Source organism: Pelmatolapia mariae, linkage group LG2, assembly GCF_036321145.2.
Source record: "Pelmatolapia mariae isolate MD_Pm_ZW linkage group LG2, Pm_UMD_F_2, whole genome shotgun sequence".
NCBI lineage: Eukaryota > Metazoa > Chordata > Actinopteri > Cichliformes > Cichlidae > Pelmatolapia > Pelmatolapia mariae.
Genome location: NC_086228.1, coordinates 36,624,850 through 36,651,166, shown reverse-complemented (window position 1 = coordinate 36,651,166; position 26,317 = coordinate 36,624,850). Strand labels below are relative to the sequence as shown.

The window sequence follows — 26,317 nt, the reverse complement described above, 5'->3', positions numbered from 1 at the left end:
CCAAAGCAAAAAAAGGGGGTTTCTTTGGCCAACTGGTCAGGCAATACACATTTTTCTGTTGCAACCAGTGGTTACCAAGCAGTCAGTGACCAGTCTCTAGGACTGTGTGACTGGGCTTTACCAGTCAACTTTCACAGCGACTACCAGCAACTTCAAGCAATCACTTGCTATTCTGTGATTGGTTCCCATCCCTGTGTGACTGGTGATTTATTTAGTTGATCCTACATTTTCAAAAATAGTGGACAAATTAACATCACATGGTTAGTTGTCACATGACCACTCACGGTAAACTAAGCTAACCTGCTACTCCAGCTATATATTTAGCATACAGATGTGAGAGCGGTGGCAAGTACCTTGTTTGACTTTACTGAAGAAAAAGGCATATTTACACAATGTATGCCTGCTGTGACAGCCAGCACTACTATATACTATATACTATTACATCCTCCTACAGCATCACTGTCTAAAGCTGTCATTGTTTGGTTATTAAAGCTGCTTTTTTCAACCAACAGAAAACTTGCCTCTTCTTCCCTTGAAATGAAATCACTAAAAGCCACTTAATACAGTCGAGTCTCTTTGTAATCCTCTGAGATAAAATATCTTCTGCTCTTCCTGCTCCTGTTAGAGTTGACCTTCAGTGGCATTTAGCTGCTGGCAACATCTATTTAAAATGGCACAACACTCGCTCATCAACAAAATGACTACTTGACTCTTTAATGACACTGACAAAGAATGCAATACAGATCAGTGATAAATGGTGAATGGATCTGCGGACTATCATCAAATGCACATTTTTGAAAAAGAATAACTTCAAATAACCTTCTGTTAAAGTTGTCTGAAAAAAGTCTGTTCTCTTATTTTATGGTGTTTTCCTGAAACTGTGGCTGGATTTTGGGAAGCGGACATCTGTTCTGGATATTTGCTGCATATTTCTTCACTGTAGAGAATCAGGTATTTGGTCAAGTTCTTCTTGTTCTTCTTGGCCACAATTGTGGTTTTGTTCCAGCTGAGGGGAAGATCCAAATAGCAGCATTTGCTCAGGGGCAAAAATCAAAGAGATAAAACCAAACTGGAAAAAGCGAAATACTTATTCATTTGCGACTTCTACCTTATTGGTGTTGTGATATCCAAAAACGAAGAGGATGAGAGGCTCTCTGTTGCTGCTGTTCATACTGACAGCTTATATCCAGGCTCTGTGTGTAAGTACGTGGATCTGACACGATTCTTTGTACATAATTTGCCAGGTAGGCTGATCATTTGAATTTAATTTTAAGTTGTATTTACTTCATTTTTTCCTAAACCACAGCAAATGTCAAATAAAGTTCTTCTGCCTAATGTATGATGTTAGCTGTGTGTTGTATTGACCAATCAACAATGTAATCTACCATTTAAGCATATTTTGACAAATGATGAAATCAACTTAGCCATGTAACTTTAATTATGTTTTTTTTTTTCTTATTTTAAATTGCAGGACATATACAAACTCAGAACAGTTCATATTTAAATATTTATGAAGATTCATTGTAGGATCAGATACATGAAAGTTGTACCACTCAGGAGGCAGAGCAGTTACCTACCAAGTGGAAATTTGATAGCTTGATCACTGGCTCTTCTGGTCTGCACAGGCAAGATACTGAACCCCGAATTGCCCGAGCGTGAATGTATGAATGTGTCAATGGTAGGCAAAGTGTTTAGGCAGGCAATAAAGACTGCTGTATAAGTACCAGGCCATATTTCCCCAAATGATTCGGTTTGAATTGTACAGCCTGATCTTGAATTTAATATAAGAATAAAAGTAAAAGTATTAAACAATGGCACTTTATGTTATAGTTATTCAGCTTGTCAAAACTGCAAATGCACATAAACATTAACTGGATATGAAGCTTGGAGCAGAGGGTTAAATGTTGATTTGACTGGAAGCTGATGCTTATTTTTTTTTATTAAAGAAAAGTTTTAGTGATGTGTTACAGGGTTGGATTCAGTTTTGTTGTATAATCTATGTTTCACTCTGTATATCAGCAACATATGATACCTATCATATGATACCTATCATATGTTATGTGTAGAGGAGGGAATGAGAATGAATGATGATTCTTACAATTACAGCAGTACAATTATGTGTGTGTAGGCGTCAGACAGTTGCCGTGAGGAGGCGGCTCGTCTGCGGGAGCGGGAGAATCTTCTGAAGGGCCAACTTCAGAAACAAGAGCTCCTTCTACACAGATTACAGCTCCTGAACCAGCCTCGCAACAACAAAGTCAGAAGTGACCAGAGCCAGGACAAACAGTATGCAGGTCAGGGCAACACCTTCAGGACTAGACTAAAAATATCTTCTTTGAAATTCTCCTGCCACAGAATCACAAACCAGATAATGTGTTAAATACAAAATATGTCTCTACATATTTAAATTTGAGGGTGTATGCGTCAGACTGCTCCCAGGTCTTCAGCGCTGGCCACAAATCCAGTGGTTTATACAGAATCAAAGCCAATGACAGCCCTTCTCCAGTCCAAGTGTACTGTGATATGAGCGAAGGAGGTGGTTGGACGGTCATACAGAGACGGCTCAGCGGAGCTCGGACATTTAACAGGTGTGTCTTATATCTAACAGCAAGGGTAAAAAAATTTAATTATTTACATTTTAAAAAATTTCTATTTGCCTCCAAGGTCATGGGAAGAGTACAAGAATGGTTTTGGGGACATGGATGCAGAATTTTGGCTAGGAAATGACAACCTGCATTACATCACCGAACAAGGTATTAGCAAAGTACTATATTATTCTTATTGTTTAAAGGTGCAGTAACTGATAGCATATATTATCAAGTGGAACACAATAATGGCAGAACATTGCTCTCTGCTCTTGTTCACTATGCAATGACTTGTGGGTAAAAGTCAGTGTCCTCTGGCGTCAGTGGAGTAGTTACAGGTTTTGGACACGTTTTGACGCAACAACGATAGTGTTTTGCCCCCAACCTTATTGTTATTATTAGTATTATGTTTTTATTTATTTTATTTTTTTTTGAAGCCAGAAGCTACCCTACTTCGGTAAGGTGGAATGCAAAGCTATCAGCTAATGTTAGCAAGCTTGGTTAGCATGATGAATTCATAAACTCTAAAACTGAAATAGTGCAACACACAAACACAAATATCTGCTAATTAGTGCTAAGTAAGCATCATTAACAAAATACTAGAATTTCACTCACCAAAACTGATGCACAGACTTCCTGTTGCAATATGCAAAAACGTCACAAACACAGTTGGGTGGTTCAGGTCAGTGAATACTATTAGAGGAGGTGAGGTGCTAGCTACAGCTACATCTGACCGTCACAGTTTAGTAACACTAAATTCCCATAAACCAAATGCAGCCTGTTGAAATGTGATTGGTCAATACTTGGACTATAGGCAGACTACAAACATAAACCAGAAAGCTTTGAGTACAAATACATTGAATGCATAAAATCACATGGTACACAAAAGAAGTTACTGCTTAAAAAACTGCTACAGATCCTTATTGTGTTTGCAGGGGTCAAGGTTTTAAATTGCTTTTAAATGGTCATTTTTGTTATGTTCATGTGTTTGTTCCAGGGAATTATACTCTGAGAATCAACTTGGAAGATTTCGATGGTAACCAGCGCTACGCTGAGTACAAGAACTTCAGAGTCGCGGATGAAAAGGTAACGATGCTAGGCGACCGCTAAACTAATAGATAGTAGACTTGACAGTCATTTAATGTGTTTGATTGTTGCTGGGGAAAATAACCTTGAATCTCATGCATGTCTCTGATATATCTTATATCTGGTTTTCTTCTCTCTATGAGATTGTACCATTTTTAAAGGCTTGATGCTAATTGAAAGAGACTGAACAGAAATATGAAGCTACAATCAGCTGCTGGTTAGCTTATCATAGCATAAAGACTAAAGTTTGGGAATTGTAAAATAAGAGGGTTAAGTTTTCTCATTCTGAGTCGGTCTAATTGAATTTTATCCATCCAGCCATCCATCCATCAATTAACTTCTTATGTGTTGTTAAATGATGGCAGCAGCATGCTTGAAGTCCCACTCCCCAACAACACTTTCAAGTTCTTCCTGGTGGGTCCCCAGATATTCGAAGACCAGATGAAATATATGTAATCTCTCCAGTAGGTTCTGGGTCTTCCCCAGGGTTTCCCGTCAGTTGGGTGACTTGTATCGTACTTCAGCTGTTATTTTAAACTTATAGCAGCTGACAATCTCTTATTGTATCCTTCTCTTTAGGATCACTATCGCCTTAGCTTTGGAGTCTATGTAGGTACAGCTGGAGATGCTCTTTCTGGAACCTATCAGGTTGGGGTTTCAGACTGGGCCAGTCACCAAGGCATTAAATTTAGCACCTATGACCAGGACAACGATAACTACAAGGGAAACTGTGCCGAAGAAGACAAAGGAGGCTGGTGGTTTAACAAGTATGTGTTTGCCCATTCATCAAAAGATTTGCAAAGATGGAAAAGTATTAATCAGTCATCCATTATCATAAAAAGTAACAGAAGGATATTTGTTTTTTCACACTCCTCAGGTGTCACTCAGCCCATCTCAATGGCAAGTACTATCCCAGTGGGTACTACAACTCTGTAACAGATGATGGTGTAGTTTGGTACACTTGGAGAGGATGGTGGTACTCGCTGAAAACCAGCATCATGAAGCTGAGACCCACTGCCTTCGAAATTGATCCCATTGATGACCCCAATGTGGTTCATCGCAGCCCCGATTCACAGGCCGAAGAAGATCTCAAATCAATTGTGGGCAGAAACTAATTAGCAAAAAGTACTTTTACAGTACTACTGTAAACATTTTTTCCTGTGTTATTGGACTATATCTTAATGGTAAATGGCAAGAAGAGAAGTAAAAAGTGGATTGACTTGAATTCATTATTTTTCCTATACTGGTATTGGGAATATAAAAATAAACAACCCTTCTGTAGCTTATCTTAGTAGGAGATGCTTATGAAATGCCTGTTTTATAGCTCCATGTTGCAAGAGGAAGTAGAATGCACACACAGCTGTCTGTTTTGGTGGAGAAAAGGGGAATCTGATGTCAGTGTGTGTGCCAGACACAGGCGCAAACGTTGAACTGAAAGGAGCCATTATCATGTCACTGAAAATAGTTGTAAGAGGAGTTGATGTTGTCATAAAGTCATACAGACAGAGAAGATAGACAACATAGCACTGAAACCAATGCTATTTCTTTGGCACACACAAATAGAGGCTTAAAAATACTATGCATGGACTGTCTTCCACTTACAGGCTGTGGACACACTGTCAGCTCCATATCCCTCTTATTTGAATTATAACCATGATTCCAGAAATAAAACATGCAAATCCTCCCTGTTATTTCATAATGCTGAATTAACTAGTTGCGTTGTTCTAATGCTGTTGTATTTGTTTCTATTCTTTTATTAAAAACGTTAAATATCAAATTTCTTGTGACACCTTTATTTGAATTCTGACATTTTGTGAGCACATTTTGCTACTCCACATGCCAAATCACTGTCACTCAAAGGTGGAATTTAACCTTATCCACAACTTTTTGCACTCTTTATTCTGTACCGTTTATGGCTTACTATTTCTAAAACATCATAGACATGGCTGTTGGAAAATAGTAGACTCCCACATGACTTTGTACAGGACTGCTTGCCTACATATTGTGACGAGTAAATGTACGAATCGATGTATGTTAATGTTTAATTTTTCATCTAGGTCAGGCTGGACTGAACGCCATCGACCAAACAGCAATGCTTATATGTAATCTGAAGAAGGATACTGACAATAAAAGAAAGCCACCCAGTTTACTTGACTGACAATGAATTCATGAACTGACAACTGTGCATTATCTCTGGATCGCTGGATTTTTCAAAGGAGGATGGCTTATTTTATTTTTATAAAGCCTTTTGGAGTTAATAATGGCCTAACTACAAATTTACGCCAATCATTACTAGTGCGGCAATTATGAGAAAATGCAAGCCTGTGATTATCATTATAGAAAGTAGGGATGAGGGCAACAGGAAATAGGAATGCAAAATAAATATGTGTGAAATCTAAATTATCATTGTGTAAATACACAGTATCGCTTTTGTTTAAGCCAGTATCTGTAAAATAAAAAAAAATCTACGCAATCATAAGCCAACTATTATCCTCTATCCGGCGGTGTGCTTAATTAGCATAACCAACTTGCCCGATGGGCGGTGCTTTCCCTGCTACAGATAGGTTCAAGCGAAAGCCCCGTCCAATCACACCATCTCCAGAGTTAAAACAGACGCGCCGTCGGTGGTTAATGCCGGCGCTGATTGGCTAACACCCTTTCACGTTTAGAGAGATTGTCAGTCAGCTGGAGCTCAAGTAAAACAACACAGTACTTGTTTTTATCTTTCAGGGGCTTTTGAACTGGAGACATTTTTTTCTCGCTGCGTTTATGGCACCTTTAATACATTACTAAACGGCCCGTGGAACATTCTCCATTCGCGGAGAGAAAAGCGGGAATGTAGCGTTGTTATCGTCCACCCCAATTTTTAACGATAGGTGAGTAAGCTAACGTTAGCTGATGTTAAATTGCTTAATTAGCACGCGAGCTAGTTAGCCGCCTGTTGCAGTTAGCTTGGCAGCCAAAGAACACAGAAGTTCGAGGTTGCTTGACTCTTCCTTGTATTTTATGAATTTTTCTTCCTCGTTTTGAAGCAGGTAACGGCAACTTATGCTGGCTTTCTAGCGTAGCTTCTTGCTAGCTTATATTGTAAACGACAGTCGGTGAGCTACCCTTCCACCGAAAGTGTCTCCAAGGTGACGGTGGTTGTTTCTCCATCCATTTACTCCCTACTCTCCCCCTCTCTCTGCTTTCTGATAGCTCCTGACGCCTTTTCCCAGGAGAAGCCCGGTGCCCTGTTTTGTTGTCTGGAGCGCCGTGTTGTGGCTGAGAAAGCTCTCGGGGGTCCGTGATTGTTGCTGCCAGGCGGGCCGACGCTAGGAGCGTGGGGGAACATAGCGGCGTGTGTCTGGTGAGGAGATGTCAGAGCGGGGATGCCTCTTTTTGGAGACAGTTTTGTAGGCGAGGGTATACACGAGTGTACACAGTATACCTCCCGCTGGGACTTGGCGTGCAAACCAGCGGAGCGACGTTTCAGCATAACTAGCAGTGACACATATATGGATGGTGGGGTCGCAGTATGCCCACCCCCTCGAGTACCACTACATCACTGGCTGGAGGGAGAAGCAATACCGGGGGAGAGGAAGAGGGGCCCATGTCCGCAGCTTCTACCTCCTCCATCGGCTCATCTTTCCGGTTCGTCCCAGCCTTCTGCCTGGGCGTGGTGGCAGCAGTAGTATTTCAGCTGGCATGGGGAGGCCTGTCTCTCACCTCGTTCTTCTTAAAGCTCTTCATCTATGTGTCATTCGCCCTCCTGTGTTTCCTGGCTGGGAGCTTTGCCCTGCTGGTCAGGAAGAGTCCTCTCAAAGTCAGCTGCTTTAACCGGAGCAGGAGGCAGCCTTCTGAATGGCTGGAGTTCTTCAACAAGCTCATGGTAAGAAGACCCCTTGTTCAAACTCATTAAGGGACATGCAACACACCTCCAGGAACACGCAAACTGTAGCTCTGTGCGACATCTCATTAGGATCACACTGTGTCTCTTCAGAAAACATTGTTTACTGCTGACATGCAGACTTATATCTAAGGGCTTTTTGCACACGTCTGCGTTATTGACAAACTAGATCTGTTGAGCATCTGATGTTTTCCATTTTGCCTCCTGATTTGGCCTTCTCAACCATTCCACCCTCCCCTCGTTCCCTGCCCCAATTATTTTCCTTCCACCTCAGCATTTGTACCCACTCTGTCTCTCTGATGATGTCTCCCTACTCTTTTATCCTTGCTGTGTTCTATAATAGATGAGGTACAGTCATTCTTCTGGATTTAGCCTGATTCGCAACACTGAGCACATGCATACACACAACAAATGGTAATTTATTCTTTAAGGAAAGCCTTTGGGTGTTTGCAGCCGGTTGGTGGCATCCCTCAGCCCAGCGGCTGCCTTTCATCTGTGTTGTTTGATGTTCTGTGGTGCTTATGACTTATTGATGTTGACAGTGGATGAGTATTGTCACAAACATTAGTCTGAGTGACATGTTGCATGAGCTGTGACCAATTTAGTCTGCTTCATTTGTCATGATTTTAGGCTTTCTAGAGGCACAGTTCTCAGTACTAGCTCTCTTCTCCCCTTGTATTTCCTGTTTTTATGTTGTTCCTTAACTGGAATTGCCTGTTTGGCTACTTTTCAGGGTCGTTTTTTGGTGCCAGTTCAGGAGTCGAGCCAGAGCAGGAGGGTGGTGGTGTCGCACAATGTGGACAAAACCCTGAAGGAAGGTAATTAGTCACCTGTTTTATGGCACATTTATGTGAATACATGAGGAGCTATTGATGTGTGAGGAGATTTTGATATTCTAGCAGATGATGTTAAAAAGAACTTCAAAAAAAAAACCCCAATTGCTTTTTCTGTTTCTGCCATTTTTGTGGCATCCTGTCTTTATAGAGTAAAATGTGTGAGCGAATCAGGATTCTGAAATTGGATCATATGACAGTCAGACGTCTGAGATCACTTGAGAGTCAAGTGTGGTCATTTTTTGAAAGGCTTTAAATTGGCGATCACAGAAGAGTGAGATTTTCATTGATTATTCATGCTAGTTTTTTGAAGGACTTCAGCAGCAAACATGAATGTGTCTTCCTCTAAATTTCAGTTTCAGTTATTTCAGTGTTTGAATTCCAGGTATAAAAAGTTCAAAATTCCATGAAAGGACTTTTCCTTTAACGTTTATGCTCTTTTCAAGCTCTGCATTTTTTTTGTTTTGTTTTGTTTGTGGACTCTACTGTAGTAGCTTATCTTACACTGGGACTTGGTCTAGCCTCTCAATTCATAACACTGTCTGAAACAAAATGTTTCAGCTCCCTTTCCCGTCCATTAATGCTCGTGATTGGCTGCCACTCTCAAACAAAAGACATGAACAGCAGCTTTGGTCATAAACGTTGAGATGACTGTAATAAGGACATCCATTCTCACTGGTGTTATTCAGAGTTGAGAGCTGGGAAAACAGTAACATTTTTAAAATGTAGTACTTTACAGCGTCAACACTGCCTTCTCTCCAGTCATCGAATTAGACATATTTTGGTGGCATTACAACACACTGTATAATATTGCACTTTGACAGTGGTGATTCAAAAGGATAGTCATGTTGATTCTTATTGTGGCTTGCTCTGTTTTGAAAAAAAACTTTGCTTTTTTCCATATTGAAAACTTGACGCTTACACAGCATTAAAATCTGTTTTTCACTCTCAGTAGTTTTAGGAGACCTTTCCTGAAATGACTGACTGATGGAAAAAGTTTCAACTTCTGTTTTTGACAAAATTGCTGACTGACGGAGCTCTGCTTCTGTCATTCACCACGACCTGTCACCCATCTCTCCCACACATTAAACCAGTAGAAGGTTAAAGACGCGTACACACTGGGAGCCGCAAACACACTCGCGCACCCATGCACGCTCAGTAGATCAGTGCGTGTGCCTGCCAAGTAACAGATGGCTCCAGGATTTACACCGAGGGTGTGTGTTTGCACATCCTTCTGTGTGTTTTAAAAAACTGGTCCTTTGATTGCAGTGTGATACAAGTTTATGACATTATTAGCTTTATAATCAAGACGTGCTGTGTCAGTGAACCGATGCCTTGATATACCTTGATGTGTTTTGTGGGATTCTTTAGAGTGATGCATTTAAAGCAAGCATAGTACTTACATTCTAGTTAGAACCTTTCCAGAGGAGCTTACTGTGAGTGCTCAACACAAAATACCTTCTGAACTGTGTCTCAGTTAAAAAATAAATAAGTAAAATAAATAAGATGAAGAAGTAGTATGAGAGCATCATGTTGTTTGAAGTGGAAACTGAGAAATGGAGCAAATGCAATTGTGCAAGATTGGTCTTTATCTGTTATTAGAGTGCTAACCTCTCTAACCATTCATCCCCCCTCTTCATCTGTTTCTAAAGCACTGATCCTGGTCAGTTCCAGTGCCTAAAGGCACACATAGAGGTTGTAGGGTCACTTAACTTGCATGTCTCTGGTTAAAGGGAAAAACCCCAAGAAGGTGACAAAGTATGTGCTTTACAGTCATTCCTTACAAGAGCGACTGTTGGTCATGTCCGTTGTGAGTATTAGGGTGCTTCTTCTCCCGATCTGCAACATACAGTACATGTTAATAATGTGCTGTATATAATCTACAGAGGGTTAGCTTGGATCACTGCATACACTTCAAAGAGAGAGATTCTGCATTTAGTTAAAAGATCAAAACAGAACAATTGGTTTGGTTCACACATCAAAACTGAATTTCACAGAGAAGGGGAAGTGCCACGCTGTTCTTCAAAGCATAACTCGATCAGTATGCAGTTATTCAAGTGATAATATCAATTTTATTTTTACAGTTGAATTCATTTTTTTTATGTATATGTTGTACTGTTTAGAATACTGGACAAGCTGCTCATATTTAGATTGCATGTGATTTTTTTTTTTTTTTTCTTTCTCCTGTGTTTTTGCTCTTTGTGCAGTTTGTAAGTTAAAGATTTGACCAGTAAAATCTGGTTGTCAGCGGCTAGTTAAAGCAGACTGCTCACTGTTAAGCTATGGTGTTCCCAGGGTTAAAATGAACCTTCCAGTTGCAGCCGTCTGTGTGGAGTCTGGGTGTGTTATTTATATATTTCTGTCAGTTTTTTCCAGGTGCTGTAGTAGGTGTTTCCTCCTACATTCTTCCTGTAGTTACATCATTTGAAAGTGAGTGTGAGGGATTGCCAGTGTTTTGTTTTTTTGTTTGTTTGTTTGTTTTTTGTGCATCTAAGGGTCAGCTCTGTGATGAGGTGGTGAGCTGTCCAGTTTCCAGTTATAGCTTTCCCCTCACAGAATGAATTCTGGGATAAGCTCTCGGGGGGAGGGCTGGGGACCGTTTACAGAAAAGCGGGCACAGAAAGTAGATGATGGAAAGCGTGAACCACCCTCCAGCTTTCATAAGCTGCACCTGGGCTTTGGGGAAATGAAACTCGATGCACCCGTTGAGGTCTTCAGTGGCTCATTGAAAACAGAGTTTATACAGGTTTTTTTTTTTTTTTTTTTTTTTTTTTTTTTGTGCATCAAAAGTTTGAAATGTAAAAAAGCCATTTGGTGTTACTGTCAGAGTACTGACTGCAGCTGTTTGTCTATTCTAACAAAAACTGGATTTAGATTTTCTTTTGCTCTCTCCGCAGTGTTTGACTATGCCTACAGAGACTATATCCTGTCCTGGTACATTCCTTTGAGTCACGATGAAGGCCAGTTGTGCTCCATGCTGTCAGAGGACTGGTGGCAGATGATCGGGCAGTTGAGATCCAGGCTTGCTGAGATCGACCTCGTCAACGTAGTGTGTTATGACAGCATCCGGATTCTACACACACACTTCACCGACCTCAAAGCTGCATCTGCAAGGTGCACTAGCACACACTCTTTAATTGTATGAAGTTCTCCCACAATATTCATCACCTGCAAATCAAGGATGGGAAAGCTAGTGAAATAATGTGTTGTTACTGTCAGAGTCGCTGAGCCTCTAACAGCTTTCTTTGCACAGAGGTATGACTCACAGTTGTTTATCAGGAAATATGCTCCATCTTTGATTTGTTACTGAAAAGATTTCCCTTCCCACCAGTGTCCATACCTAGTACCATAATTTTATGTACACAGATGGTGTGAAATTACTGCAATTTGGTCCAGCGTAACAGCATTAAAATCCCCCTTCAGTGTGTGCCAGGTACACTATCACACATGCACGTGCGTGTGCAGGAAAAAGAACAGACAGAGCGATGATTCACACATCATCTGGTTTTATTATCTTGGCCAGTCAGACGAGACTTATGATTTGATTGCACTGCTGTGATGTCTGGCCTGCCTAATTTCCAATTGCTTGGGAACAATGTAGCGGCAGCAGCGTGTCTTTAGAAGCAAAAACAGCGAGCTACAACACAGCTGAAGTATGAATAACAGAGGCAGCGAAGCTTTAGCTCACGTAATATAATCGGACATCTAAGCTGTGACAGAATAACACTTCACTGCAGCTCCGTCTATTTGTGTTTGTGTCTTTGTCTCTGAATCTGTGTCTTTTATGTGCGTGTGTGTGTGTCCAGACCAGAGGAAGTGGCTCGGCCGTTTCCTCTCCATCCCTGTTTGGTCAGTCCGGAATCGGAGCTGGCCTTCCTCCGCTGTGTAGCCAGAATACTACTGCTATGTCTGCTGCCACAAAAGGATGCCAAGTCGCACACACTACGCTGCTGTCTCACTGAAGTCATCACTACTAAAGGTACATAACTTCCTTGGGGATTAATAAAGAATTCTGATTCTAATTGGTCATTGTCACAAACTGTGAAGTCACATATATGCATTATTGTTGTCAAAGAATAATATGTTCTGTTTTAATGTACCTTTTATGAGTCATTGCTTTTTTGTCTTATGGATTGTTATTACAAGTAGCAGTCCTTGAATGTTTATATCTTTATTTTGGCTCTACTCCAAGTCATTAAACACAAGAGTAGTTGAAACAGCTCCACAATGCAGACGTGGTGATGAAATGTCCACCATCCTCTTGGTGGACTCCTGCCTTACATAAACCGGACCGTTTGTCAGTGTCACACTCCCATAATTGGGGAATTAAACATACCTGTGAATGAATTTCATTTAAATAGAATGAGACTTTACTCAACACATTAGGACACAATTCATGATAAGCACAGTTGTAATTAAAAACACAAATGGTGTCTCCTTTCCTCTAGTTGTTTAATAGTTGCACCTGCTCAGTGAAAGAGATGTAACACTGAGAGGTGTTGTTGACATAGATGCATAACACTCGCAGCTCTTCAGGTGTGTTTGATAAATGTCTACAAAGAATAAATATACAATATTCTGCTGAATAGTTTTACTCTTTAATATACAGTACTATGTAGAACTCTTGAGTTCTTTCATTTCTTTTTATTTTGCTAGGAAAATAAGGAACGGGTGCAGCGATTTATTGAATCATAGCCAAGCATACATGTGAATACAATAATATAAGGCAAAAACAGTCTGTACAATTCTCACTAGCTTTAAAGTCAATATTTGTATGACCACCTTTATTCTTCAGCACAGTCTGGTATAGTTCATTTCAGGTCTTCTTTGGGTGTTGGCTGTCTTTTGTGTGTTTCTGTGTCAATGATCTCACACTGCCTCAATAATGTTGAGGTCTGCGCTCTGGGAGGCCAGTCTGTGGCTGTTGGTGTTCCAGTGTGTTCCCTTTTTTTTTTTTTTTTTTTTTTTTTTTTAAATATCCACACATGCTTTTACTGCATTGGTAAAATGCAGTATTGGTAAAATCATCACTTACTCCTGCCACTGATTGATTATTTATTTATTTAGGACATATCTCCACCTTTTCTCCCTGTTCCCATTCCTTAAGAATGATTTCTTTACAGTCAGCCTTCCGAGAGTATTTAGATCAGCTGCAGGGTCAGATGGATTTCTCACCTCCTGTGTCACGTCTTTGCTGTTTTTTTGCCTATTACATGACTTTCACTTACTCTCCATCTGCTGTAGATTGCTTTTTATGCCTGTCACTTCTTCTTTTGTCCTCTACTTGGCCAGTTTCCTCATTTTCTTTTTCCCTTATTTTAAACCATGTACATGTAAACTTTGTCAAGATATGACAAGATCACCCTGTTGGTGCATTTTCTGCCTGTCAAACTGTCCTACCGTTGGCATTTTTACTAGATTTGAATAAAGAAATTGGAGCAAATATTATTGTGACAGGCTTTTAGCAACAAAGCGCCTAAAAATACAATATAAACAGTCTCTTTGCTAAGTTTCCTGGTATGTTTAGAGACAGCGTTGCTTCTTTTCTTGAATTAGATGCTTGCTTTTTTGAATGAATGATTCATAGGTCAGTGTTAAGTGGCTCAACATACAAAAACATTCCTCTGGACAAAGACTGGACTCATATTCCTTCCAGTCTTTGTACCTTGCTCACTGATACGTCTTTGAATAAAGGCCAGGGGATGAGGGGAGTAACAATAGTGAAAATAACAATTTTCTTAAAAAGGATTCAACTCAGACGATTAAATAGCCAAAGGAAAAGGCTTTGCTGCCAGCAGCCACGAGCTACTCGCTAGTAGCTCCACCATTAATTTCAGTCCAAACTCAGGCAAAGCACTTCACTACAGCTCATCACTCTCAGGCTGGCACACACTGAGTCCGAGCAACTCCACACCAGATCTTTTTATAGTGTTGGATGATGACTGGTGAGCAGAGCATGCTTCACACTGGTGGCTCCTCAGAGGAAACCGTGCGGCAGCTGCAGGCAGGGGAGAAGGAAAGCAGAACACACCCACTAACACAACCTGTTAGGGATGTAACAAAATATAACAAATGACGAGTGGCTCACAGTCTTTGGACACTACTGCATGTTATAAATAATTTAATTGTCATCTAATTATTGAGCATTGCAAAATGTACTCTTAGCTGTTGTAACAGCACTGACTCATAAGGGAAGTGTGGCAGTGAAGCAAGGAGAGGAAAAAAGAATACAGGAAGATACAGAACGCTTTTTCTTCTTCTCCTGCATTGCAGCAGAGCGCCACACTGTTACTGCTGCACTTGGCTCTTGTTTCCAGAGTACATGTTGGTTTACATGGTGTGAAACAAATGTGCAATTTTGCTGGCCCGACACATGAATCAATGGTCTTTTGTTATTTATCTGTAATGTTTTGCTGCATGTTTGAGCTGTTCTGGAAAATGTACCTGCTGAAAAACCGGAAAACTTCAAAAAAGTTGGAATTCAACTGAGAAAAACTGGAATCTTACAAACTCTGTGGTCATCCTTTCCTCTTGAGCAGGTGTGTTGTCAGTGTTGTTTTGAATGCAGCTGTTGTCTTCAGGGGTATTGATTACATCTGTGTTCCTACTGTGAGAAGGAACAGATGAAATGATAGAGTCATAAGAAAATGTATGTTATCTTGATGTCTAGCTGCTCCTCTGTTTCTAGAACTGCATTCCTCCATTTCCCACACCTAGGATTTTTTTTTTTAAGATCAGTGTCTCATTTTATTATGCATCACAGAAATCTGTGGTTCTAACTTCATCAAGAGCATTTGTCCTTCCTTTTTACATCAACGTATTTTTATCTTTGTGTGTGTGTTCTCCAGTTCTGAAGCCGTTGGTAGAGGTACTCAGCGATCCAGATTCCATAAACAGGATGTTGTTGTCTCAGCTGGAAAAGAGGGAGCAGCAGGCTGAGCAGCAGAAGAAAGCCTACACCTACGCTGCCTCCTATGAAGACTTTATCAAACTGATATCAACTTCTACTGATGTCAATTTCCTCAAGCAACTCAGGCATGACAGTGACAACGTGTGCACACACACACAGGCACACACACAGTAGATGCCTACATTACCTCATTTAAGTAGACTATCCTGTACCTACAGAGTCAAATTAAACAAACCACGTGTGTCCTTATATACATAATGACAAACATGTTAACCAGGCAGTCTTAGCCACCAAATCTGTTTGCTGCTCAGGGGTTACCATGGGAACAGACAATGTCTCTGCAGCAATATACTTGATCTAAATGCGGGGTAGACATGATACTGCTATACTGTCTCGTTAGTTTGAGAAATGGTGGCTCAGTACTGGCTTCTTTTTGAAATGTTTATTCTTTTTGTTTGTTTTGATTTATTTTGGCCTCGTCACTTTCCATACTATATTTCCATCTTTCTGTGACGTAATTCATCTAAGGCACCTAATTTTGATTTTAGGGAAACAATAATTGTATTTGTCTCCCGTCTTTCCTCCTTTGTAGGTATCAGATCGTGGTAGAGATTATTCATGCCACCACCATCAGCAGCCTGCCTCAGCTCAAGAAGCAGAAAGGTACAGACAACACTACAGTTTCCTGCATGAGATGATGGCTTTGTTTACCAAGACATCACTATTTAAAACCTCAAAAGTATGGCAGTGTTTCATTTCACGTTCACTGCCCCTAAAAAGCTAGCCAGGTATGCAATATAGGCTTTTATTCATAGAAGTAAACAACAAGAGCTTCTGCTGAGGAAATAATGTGAGCATGGTTATAATGACATTACCAGTGCGACTTTAGTAGTAAATGTATTACAGCAAAGGCCGATGGGAATACATCATTAGTGTTGCAGGTGGTTGGGTCTGAAGGAAAGTATTGGCACATGTAAAAGTTTGAAACGGATGGACACACAGCACCAGCTGATACAGATTTACAAACAAAACAAGGGAATGAGTGGATTTGAACTGCCCTGCAGTGCAGCGCCCTAATTTTTATTCTCATTTATTGAGGGGGGAAATGGTCCATAAACTGTCTCCATGTGCACTTTTAAACACTATACTGTCTATACTGTGTGGCCCTGCTGGACCACACAGTATAGACCAGCACTTTTCAATTTGCTTTTGGGGATTTTGGAGACCCAGTACTGGTTTCTGTTTGCACAGGCTGTTTGCTGTTGAAACACACAGTCCCTGTTCAGCAGTGAATGAATTCATGAGTACATTTAAAGGCCAGTCGGCTGTAGAAACTGCAAGTGCATTCACATGCTGTATCTGAAAATCAATGACCAATAAAGTTCACTTGCTGGTGTGCTTAGCTTGAAGCACATTTTCATAGAATCAGGCCATCGGTATGTATCAGCTTTATCCTGATAGTTCAGTGGCTCCACACCAGGTGATTGTGCGCCTTTGTGTTATTATGTGCCCAGAACTTGCTCAGACAGACTTTCCCTCTCCCTTAGAGAAAAAAGGTAAAGAGTCAGCAGCCATGAAGGCCGACCTGCTGAGAGCCAGAGATATGAAAAGATATATCAATCAGCTGACTGTTGCTAAGAAACAATGTGAAAAAAGGATCCGCCTCCTTGGAGGGCCAAACTATGAGAATAGTGAGGAAGGAGGGGCCGATGACAACGACGAGCCTCAAAGCCAGAAGGTAAATAATATATCATGTAACTGATGCGGTCTCTCTTTATTTCCTGTAAGGTGTGAAATTACTTTGGTTCTTTTTAAAAATTCTCTCCCCTTATGCAGATTCTCCAGTTTGATGACATCCTGTGTAATCCAAGTTACAGGGATCATTTCAGAGTTTACATGGAGAGAGTAGATAAGAGAGCTCTGATAAGCTTCTGGGAACTGGTGGAAACACTGAAAACTGCCAACAAGGTAACGGCTACACACATTCTAGAGATTTTTACCCCAACACTGCTTCTATTTTTTTTTTTTTACTGTTAGGCCTCGAAGTAAAAACAGCTTATTAGGCTTCCTGTTTGAAGTTACTTGTTAAGAGTTCAAGAGGTGTGACGAGGCGATGGCATTCATACTGAGATGTACACAAAAGTAGAAAATGGGAGTGCTCGATGAAAAAAGGGGATTGTAATTTTATTAAACAGTCTTGTATAAAGAAACGTAGCAAAGCTTTTTGTGAGTCCAGTGCACAAAATCAGACTTGAAAATAACTGCACATAGTGTCAGCAAATGTCTTTTGCTTTAATGTCTTTAAACTTGGAATCTGCTGGTGTGGCTGTAACTGACAGTTAAAAGAAACTTTATTCATTTGATTAAAAGCTTTGGTGCAGCTTGTTAGTTCATCTACCGTCTGAAGCAAGCTATTTTCACTCACCTCCTTTAAAGCCACTGATGTGACCAAATTTAGGATGTCCACTTGCATTCGCACCACAGAAACTTGAGATTTTTGCTCACAGAGATTACATTAATTCAGTTTTATTTAAATAGTGTCAAATCACATTTGCCTGTTGAGAAAACCCCAACGATCATATGACCCCCTATGAGCAAGCAGTTGGCGATAGTAGGAAGGAAAAACTCCCTTTTAACAGGAAGAAATCAGGTAGAATCAGACTCTGGTGGGGGCAGCCATCTGCCTTGACCGGTTGAGGGTGAAGGGAGGAAGATGGGACGTGTTAGTGATCCAGAGATTAATACTAACTAATGATAAATGTAGAGCTCTGTATAAACACAGTGAGTGGGGGGGGAAGAAAGGTGAGTGAAGAAGTAATATAATTTTATTCAGATTATTTGTTATTCAAAACTTTGGTCATGAGCATCAGCCATTGTAACAGTTTGTGAATATATATATATAATTAAAAAAAGAAAAGGGAAGCAAAAAATGTTGAAAACGGTGAGAAAAGTATGTGAGAAAATAATTTTTGTTTGCTGATGTGTGTTTGACAGAATGAGGTGCCCCAAATTGTTGGGGAAATTTACCAGAAGTTCTTTGTGGAGAGCAGAGACATTCCAGTGGAGAAGTTTCTTCTGAAAGAGATCCAGCAGAGTTTGGTGGGGAACAGAGGAACACAAGTCTTTGTTAAACTACAAGAGCAGGTATGTGCTGCTCTGCTTAGCCAGCTGCAGCTACCTCTAGCTACAGCAGCTGACGGTGGATTTCTTGAAAATCTCAAAAGAAAGCTGTTGAACTTCGATCATTAAAAGCGTGTGTAACAGTGGAAACTGACACATCCCTTAGGTTGCTGAGACAATGAGAGAGCGTTACTATCCCTCCTTCCTGGTGTCCGACCTCTACGATAGGCTGATCAGACGAGACGACCATCACAGCCAATCGCGGTGTAGCCCGGAGGAAAAGGGAGAAGGGGTGAGACATTCATACGCAAACAAAACACACATGCATACAATACTAAATGAATGTGTTTAACACTTGTTTTTCTTTACATCCTCTGTGAAGTGCCAGGGTCTAGATACAGGAGAGGTGGTGTGTGACGAGGGCAGTAAAGGAATCAATGAGCAGGCGAGCTATGCTGCTACTAAACTACACCAGCTCTATGACAAACTGGAGTACAAGCGACAAGCCCTGGGCTCAATCCAGAACGCACCCAAACCAGACAAGAAGGTAACAAAATATAGGTCAATGTGCTAAATACAGTCTGTTGGATCACTTCAGTATTGAGTATCAGGATGTTGGAATGAAGTGGAACCAATTGCAGGATGTTTGATTGGGTTAAACTCCCATTTATCTGATGTGGTCCCTGCTAGAGTATGTGACAACTTTAAAGTAGAGCTTTGAAAACACCTCTTAATGCAAAGACTTTTTTTATTGTGGTTCAGCATAATGTGGTTATTATTTATTGTGGTTCGCGTGCTTATCTGCCTCTGGTGTGTGCTTTGCAGATAGTAAGCAAACTAAAAGAAGAAATAGGAGCCATGGAAAAAGAACACAGCGAACTTCAGCAACACATCACAAGGACTGACTGGTGGTGTGAAAACCTGGGGAATTGGAGGGCTACGATAACTACAGCTGAGGTAAAAGGAAACAACAAACCTGAGTGTAGAAACAAATGATGCACTCACCTAAACAGTTTACAGCAGTCTGCAAGCATGCCCTTCATCCTTTATGCTCTTGCACAGAAGAAACAAATGAGCCACGCAGCACAGATAATTTAATACTCGGCATACTTTATGCTTTAGTATAGAAGACAGATTGGACAACACATACATTTGTATAGATCAAGCACATTTCTGTTCTTTATCTATACAGGACTAGATTCACTAAACTTCATGCAGCAATCACAGAAATGGCCCAGTGGGAGTGGAAAGTTCTGTGGTTGATCTACTAACAGTGCACATTAAATTCATAGAAGAACAGAAATCATCATTTAGAGTCAGATCGTGTGTGTGTGTGTGTGAAAATATTACTGTTACTTTGATGTGTGTAGAAGCATATATTTTTCTTTCTTTCTTTAGTTTTTGACCAGGCTGCATATTTTTATGAAAAGTCAGTGTTAAACATTGTAACTTTGGATGTTAATCAAAGACACTGCAGGTTTGCCTGAGTGTCTCGTCCTTCAAAACTCTTACACATAACATGCACTAAGGCCAGCCCTAACACTGTACTATGTTAATGAATATTGACAGTAGCTTTATAATGCTAAAAGATTGTTTTTCCAGCTGACATTAAATCTGACCCTAGTCATTCACATTACATTCATTTTGGTCTTTCGTGTACTTACGTGTGTAAATCCTTTTTAAATTTATATTAAATTATAAAAATATATTGTGACAATGAAGGACCCGGCAACAGCAGCGTTGCAGTTTAACACATCCTTTATGGATGGACTTCCCAACATGCGCAGCTTTCTGGCTGCCCTGCTCCTGTAGCACACAACACCGCCCTCTCCTCCGGTCCTGGCAACATCTTTAACAGGGGAGACATGATTAGATGATCAGGGTCAGGTGTTTCAGCCTTCCCTGACAGTACACTCTGAACTCCACTGCTCCACCCTTCCCCTGCAGCTGAGCCACACCCAACCACATATATATTAATGTGCCTGAATAAAGAATATCCAGGTTGTGTCAAAAAGAATCCTCTGATTTCAAAGAGCTTAATTTCAAGGCCACTCACCGATAACGACTTAATCGCGCATTGTTAAAAAGAGTGGATCTGTGAGCAGCATAATGACAGCAGTGGCTGCATTGACTCCATACATGCAAAAGTATGGGACAGATTTGACTGTGGTATGGACATAAGCTGTGTGTCTGGAGGGGGACACATTGAGCACTTGGGAATATTGTTATTTTTCTTTTTTTTTTAAAGTATATTCTTTACTTTAAAAAAAGTGTCACTGTTTTTGATACGCCCTGTATGGATACTACATCTGTCCATTTTGGGCTTGTGTTTTTTTTGTTTTTTTTGTTTTTTTTTTTGTAAATTCCCAAGTAAGCTCTCTCCAGAGTAAGGAGGTGGTGGTTTATTGTGTATGTTTGTGTGCATTTCAGGCTGCAGAGGAAGGTGGTGAGACTGTAGCTTGTTACAGTGTGTGTGTTAGCCTGGTGGAAGGAGAAGAAACAGCCAACAGTCGCTGGAGCGTCCAGAGGAAACTCACTGAATTCCAAATGTTGCACCGCAAACTCACAGAGGTAACAAGGCACCAAACCTGCACACACGGATCAACAGCTGCTGCCTTGTTGTTTAAATGCTTCATGTCTCCTGCACAATAAACCAGTAAGGTCATCAGCTCACTGTGTAACACTGAAATGGAAAGACTCGCAACAAAAAAAATAATGTGATGATGGATTTACTGCAGCCTACATGCCACAGAAAGCAGAGACTGCTGTTTGTTAGAAGCATTTCCAGTCCTCTGTGTGACTAAATGAGATCACTGTACAGTGATAAATTGGTTTAGATGAAATCTAATATCTGTGACATCTGGAGAGCTGCATGCTTTTAGTCAGTCTGCTGTATTGACTAATTTATGGTTGTTAATGCATTTCTGAATCTAACAAGAGTAAACAGAGTAGCTGTTTAAATCAAAAATACACATATTTTGCCTCCTGTTAGTGTAAAATCATCACCTGTTAATGTGTCTCTCCTTCAGTGTTTTCCATCACTGAAGAAACTCCAGTTACCATCACTCAGTAAACTTCCCTTCAAATCTATTGACCAGAAGTTTTTGGACAAAAGCAAAACACAACTCAACACTTTTCTCCAGGTAAACAAGCAGCTGCTGCATCTATATTTTATATCTCTATCACCTGCTGTGATACAATTACAAATGCTTCACTTTATCTCTACATTGTTAATTATAACACACAAAAACCAGGGCGCTGAATCACAACCTATTTCAGTCTATGACATGCGTGAGCTCTTTTAATTAAATATTACACTGTAGCTAGGTCTGTAACCTTACGAAGTCTGTGCTCACAAAAGCTTATTCTGCTTATAATCATAGCTGTTGATGATGACCTCAGGTGTGTGTGTGTGTGTGTGTGTGTGTGTGTGTGTGTGTGTGTGTGTGTGTGTGTGTGTGTGTGTGTGTGTGTGTGTGTGTGTGTGTGTGTGTGTGTGTGTGTGTGTGTGTGTTTTAGCGTCTCCTAACAGATGAGCGGTTGTGCCAGTCAGAGGCTCTCTATGCTTTCCTCAGCCCATCTCCAGAACATCTGAAGGTAAGCCATTTCTCATATTTGAATTTTAAAAAGAACAGGGAATAATATATGCTTATTTCCATAAGTGTTTGCACATTTCTTTTTAAATTTATTGCCTGTACATAACAACAATGGATTTGAAATAAAGTTAACTCAATGGGTTTAACTGACATACTAGATCAGCTCTTTAGGAGTTACAGTTTCCCTATTTTTACAGATTCATAAGTGATAAGATTGTACATATTATTATTTTCTTAATTCTTCACGTTTAATGACTACCAGAGGTTTGCATCCCATAGGCCTCATGTGATGTTGGATTTTCCTGTCTTTGGCTATAAATTTCAATTTTTATTTTTTCATAAAATAATGAAGAAACAAGCCCCACCCAGGCGTGAAATTGTTGTCTTGCAATTGTATTTAGCGTCTATTAAATGGAAGTGCAGTGACAAAATGCTGTAATTCATGAATGTTACAGCAGGTTTTTTTTTTATCATTCTTTTTTACCTTAAAGTCCTCACCTTATTCCAAATCCACTGTGTGGGTGTACAGTGTGAAATGACCAAAACTGTATATTTCCTTTCTGTTCAAAGCCACCACTTTGTCCTGTTTTAATGCTTTTAAAAGTTAAATAACCATTTAACTTCATTAAAACTCAATCTATTTTAAACCGAAAACCAGAAGAAGCATTAATTTCCTGTATTAGTTAATCAGGTAAAGTTCTCTGACATGAGTTGTGTTTGTTACTTAAATCTGAAATTTTGACCCTGTGAATTTAATGAGCGGCAATTACTTACATCAGATATGGGCCATTAAATACAAGGTTATTGCTCTAATTACCAGCAGCTTATTGGTGCTCTTTTACGCACGTTTATGGCTTTGTGCAGTGTTAGAGCAGCAACGCTGGCAGAGCCGCTTCATAAGAGGGTCACTACTCATTTGACACTGGCATCATTAATGAGGAGACACTGATAACAGGGCCGTGTTTGTGGATTCACAGGGATCCTTTCATGTTTCAGACCTTCCTGATGGTTGTGTTATCTGGATACCTCAGATACCTTGGTGTGATCTTTGATTCTGCCATGTCCCTAGAACAACACTCTCGACAGTTGATTAGGAATTGCCTTTTTCAGCTAAGAAACACCTCCAAACTGCGAACTTTGCAGTCTAAATCTGAGTTAGAAATGGTTATTCATGCTTTTATTTCATCTCGCTTAGATTATTGTAACAGTCTTTTTCTTTGTTTGAGCAAAAGGAATCTTGACCATCTCCAGTTAGTACAGAATGCTGCTGCAAGGCTTTTAACTAAGACACGAAAAAGAGAGCACATTACACCAGTGTTACGTTCATTACACTGGCTTCCAGTACATTTTAGAATTCATTTTAAAATCTTGGTACTGACTTTTAAAGCTTTGAATTGTGATGCTCCTGCCTACATTTCTGATCTTTTAGAATCCCACACTCCCTCTCGCAGCCTGAGATCATCTAATCAAAGGCTGTTGGTAGTCCCACGAACACGTTTTAAGACTAGAGGTGATAGATCTTTTAGAGCGGTGGCCCCCAGGTTGTGGAATGCTCTCCCTCCATCTTTACGTTGCCTTGATTGTATTTATTCTTTTAAAAAGCAGCTTAAGACTCATTTATTTAGATTGGCTTTTAATTATATTTGTGCTGTATGTTTGATTATTAATGTATTTTATGTATTTCTGTTTTATTTTACTGTGAAGCACTTTGTGGTTTTTATCCTGTGAAAAGTGCTATATAAATAAATTGATTTGATTTGGATGATTTTGTCCATTGTATGCAGACCATTTTATAGTAATGATATCTTGTATAACGTTTGAAGGTGATGTCTATTCAGAAGAAATCCTCTTTCTCACTGGCCTCCTTCCTGGAGAGGTTACCTGGAGATTTTTTCTCCCATACTGAGGTACACACTCATGCACGACGAGTAAAGCAGCATTCCCAGGCTGTCCCGCATCCTCATTTGCATGATGTGCGCTGTGCGTTTTCTTCATAGGAGGATGGCGATGACGACAGTGACTTGTCAGACTACGATGAAACAGACGGGCGGAAAGATGCTCTGGCTGAACCCTGCTTCATGCTCATAGGAGAGATCTTTGAACTCAGAGGAAGTGAGCAGGACACTGTTGTGATGTTACACATGCTCGTGTTGGTGAATTCTAACTGCCTCAGAGTCTGTTTATCTGACCACGTTCCCTCTCTGTCTGTCTTCCTGCTCAGTGTTTAAGTGGGTGAGGAAGACTTTAATTGCACTAGTCCAGGTGACATTTGGACGAACTATCAACAAGTAAGTACTAACAAGTACTCTTTAAGTCAGTGGTCTGGCAGTATTGTTGATCCAGAATAAAATATCTCATCTGTAGAGTCCAGATCCAGAGGCTTTGTTAACCTATACAAGGTAGAGAGTGTAACACCTATTGTACATTTTCCTGAGATGAAAGTTTTCAGGCCTCTCTTGTGTATTTCAGACAGATCCGGGACACTGTAAACTGGATCTTCTGTGAACAGATGTTGGTGTGCTACATCAGTGTGTTCAGGGACACCTTCTGGCCTGATGGCAAGCTGGCGCCACATATCAAAGCCCGAACGGACTCTGAACGCACTGAGACCAAGGAGCGCGCTCAGCAGAAACTACTTGACAACATCCCAGGTAGCAACACACACAGGCGTGACTTATTATTTCATTTATTATGATGGCACATGTTTGCAGTGTAAAAGAAATAAAGAATAAAGTGCTTGATTCAGCATGCTTTTCCTCGTCCACCAGATGCACTCACAAATCTAGTTGGCCAGCAGAATGCCCGCTACGGCATCATCAAGATCTTCAGTGCTCTGCAGGAGGCCAATGCCAATAAGCACCTTCTCTATGTAAGCGTGACACACATTTCCAACATCAGCGTTTCATTAAAACCAGATTTCTTAGCCATTTCTTTTTTCCCTGTCTCCCTGTGTTTGTTAGGTATTGATGGAAATGTTACTAAAGGAGCTGTGTCCCGAGCTCAGGGCTGAGGTGGACAGTATCTGAACACATGCATGAGAATGAGGATCGGCTGGTTCGTCTTTCAGGCCTTTCTGTAGCTGACCAATCACAAACTGCCAAGCCAGACAGGGAGAGGGCCATTTGGTTAATCCTCAGACAGAAAGCAAGCTGCGTTGGTCAGAGTTGAGATGCACGCAGACTCTGTTCAAAGAAATTTGCTGTGAACCGGTGAAAAGCTGGCCTGACACTCTCCTGACAAAGCTGCTGACAGAAGGGTGCATCTCTAAACCTGCGTTTGGACGGGGAGAAACCACAGGGACTTCTTCCTATCTAGACTGCAGTCTGACGAGACTGATCACAGAAGAACAAAGTGTATTTTTGACTTAAGTAACTCACATCTGTGTTTTTCTTTTAAAAATAATTATAATTCTTTCAATAGCACTGACATTCAGCATCTGTGCCAGAACAGACTGAAATGAAATGTTTCGCTCAAATGTAAATGATGGTGGTTTGGTCGACAACCTCTTTGTTTCATCTTTAATTTTTAGAGTAGATAATCGACTGACTTGACTAAAGACAAAAAAAAAAGACAGCTGACAGTCAGACTCGCTGTTGCCCTCTAGAGGCGACCGCTGTGAGTCCCAGCCCACGGACCTTTGAACATTCCTTCTACACACAACCTGAGCAACACTTGTTCTGTGATTCTTGTAATAAGGCTTATAATTGTGCAATATAATGTAATGTAAAAGTCATTGTGATGATTTTATTTATGATTTATTATTGATAGATTTTATTTTTACCAAAAATTGTTTAGAGAGCATTTATATAAGCAATAAATTGCAAACAAAAAGATGTTGTGAGTTTTGCATTTCTTTAAAAATAAATAAATAGATATAGATAGATCTAGATCTAGATAGATTGATATCTCTCTATATGAGTGCGAATGGTTGTCTGTCTGTGTGTTAGCCCTGCGACAGACTGGCGACCTGTCCAGGGTGTACCCTGGGTGTGCCTTATGATAGCTGGGATAGGCTCCAGCACCCCCCGCGACCCTGAAAAGGAAAAGTGGATGGATGGATGACAGAACAAAGGCAGCCTCTTTCTTTCTAGTGATCTCTGTTTATTTCTTCGGTGTTGCCTTGTTATGATGGTGTGTCCTCTAGCCACACCTGTCTGTGCTCAAACAGAAGGACGTAGCCACTCTAACAGAGGAGAGCAGGCGGTTTCCCAGTGACCATGGTGAAGCAAGATAGCCTTCACTTCCGACGAACTGTAGGAATCTGCTGAGGTCAGAGCTGGAGCAGGTTGTTGGACAAC

General features: G+C 40.5%; 2 protein-coding genes across 2 annotated transcripts; both read left to right on the top strand.

Annotated features, from left to right (window-relative positions):
- Positions 1-1,076: 1,076 nt before the first annotated feature.
- fgl1 (fibrinogen-like 1) lies at positions 1,077-5,379 on the top strand. Its single transcript, XM_063488114.1, has 7 exons — positions 1,077-1,199; positions 2,129-2,294; positions 2,429-2,588; positions 2,665-2,753; positions 3,583-3,671; positions 4,251-4,438; positions 4,549-5,379. Exons 1-7 carry the CDS (start codon positions 1,143-1,145, stop codon positions 4,784-4,786), a joined length of 987 nt encoding a protein of 328 aa, XP_063344184.1. The 5' UTR covers positions 1,077-1,142; the 3' UTR covers positions 4,787-5,379.
- A 954-nt stretch (positions 5,380-6,333) lies between these two features.
- snx25 (sorting nexin 25) lies at positions 6,334-25,839 on the top strand. The gene is made up of 22 exons (XM_063500061.1): positions 6,334-6,547; positions 6,870-7,542; positions 8,294-8,378; positions 11,291-11,507; positions 12,200-12,372; positions 15,242-15,428; positions 15,896-15,966; positions 16,851-17,041; positions 17,140-17,271; positions 18,298-18,447; positions 18,590-18,715; positions 18,806-18,970; positions 19,249-19,380; positions 20,854-20,994; positions 21,453-21,566; positions 21,943-22,020; positions 23,843-23,926; positions 24,017-24,131; positions 24,241-24,307; positions 24,489-24,670; positions 24,788-24,888; positions 24,980-25,839. The coding sequence occupies exons 2-22, from the start codon at positions 7,189-7,191 to the stop codon at positions 25,043-25,045; spliced, it is 2,931 nt and encodes a 976-aa protein (XP_063356131.1). The 5' UTR covers positions 6,334-6,547; positions 6,870-7,188; the 3' UTR covers positions 25,046-25,839.
- Positions 25,840-26,317: the final 478 nt, after the last annotated feature.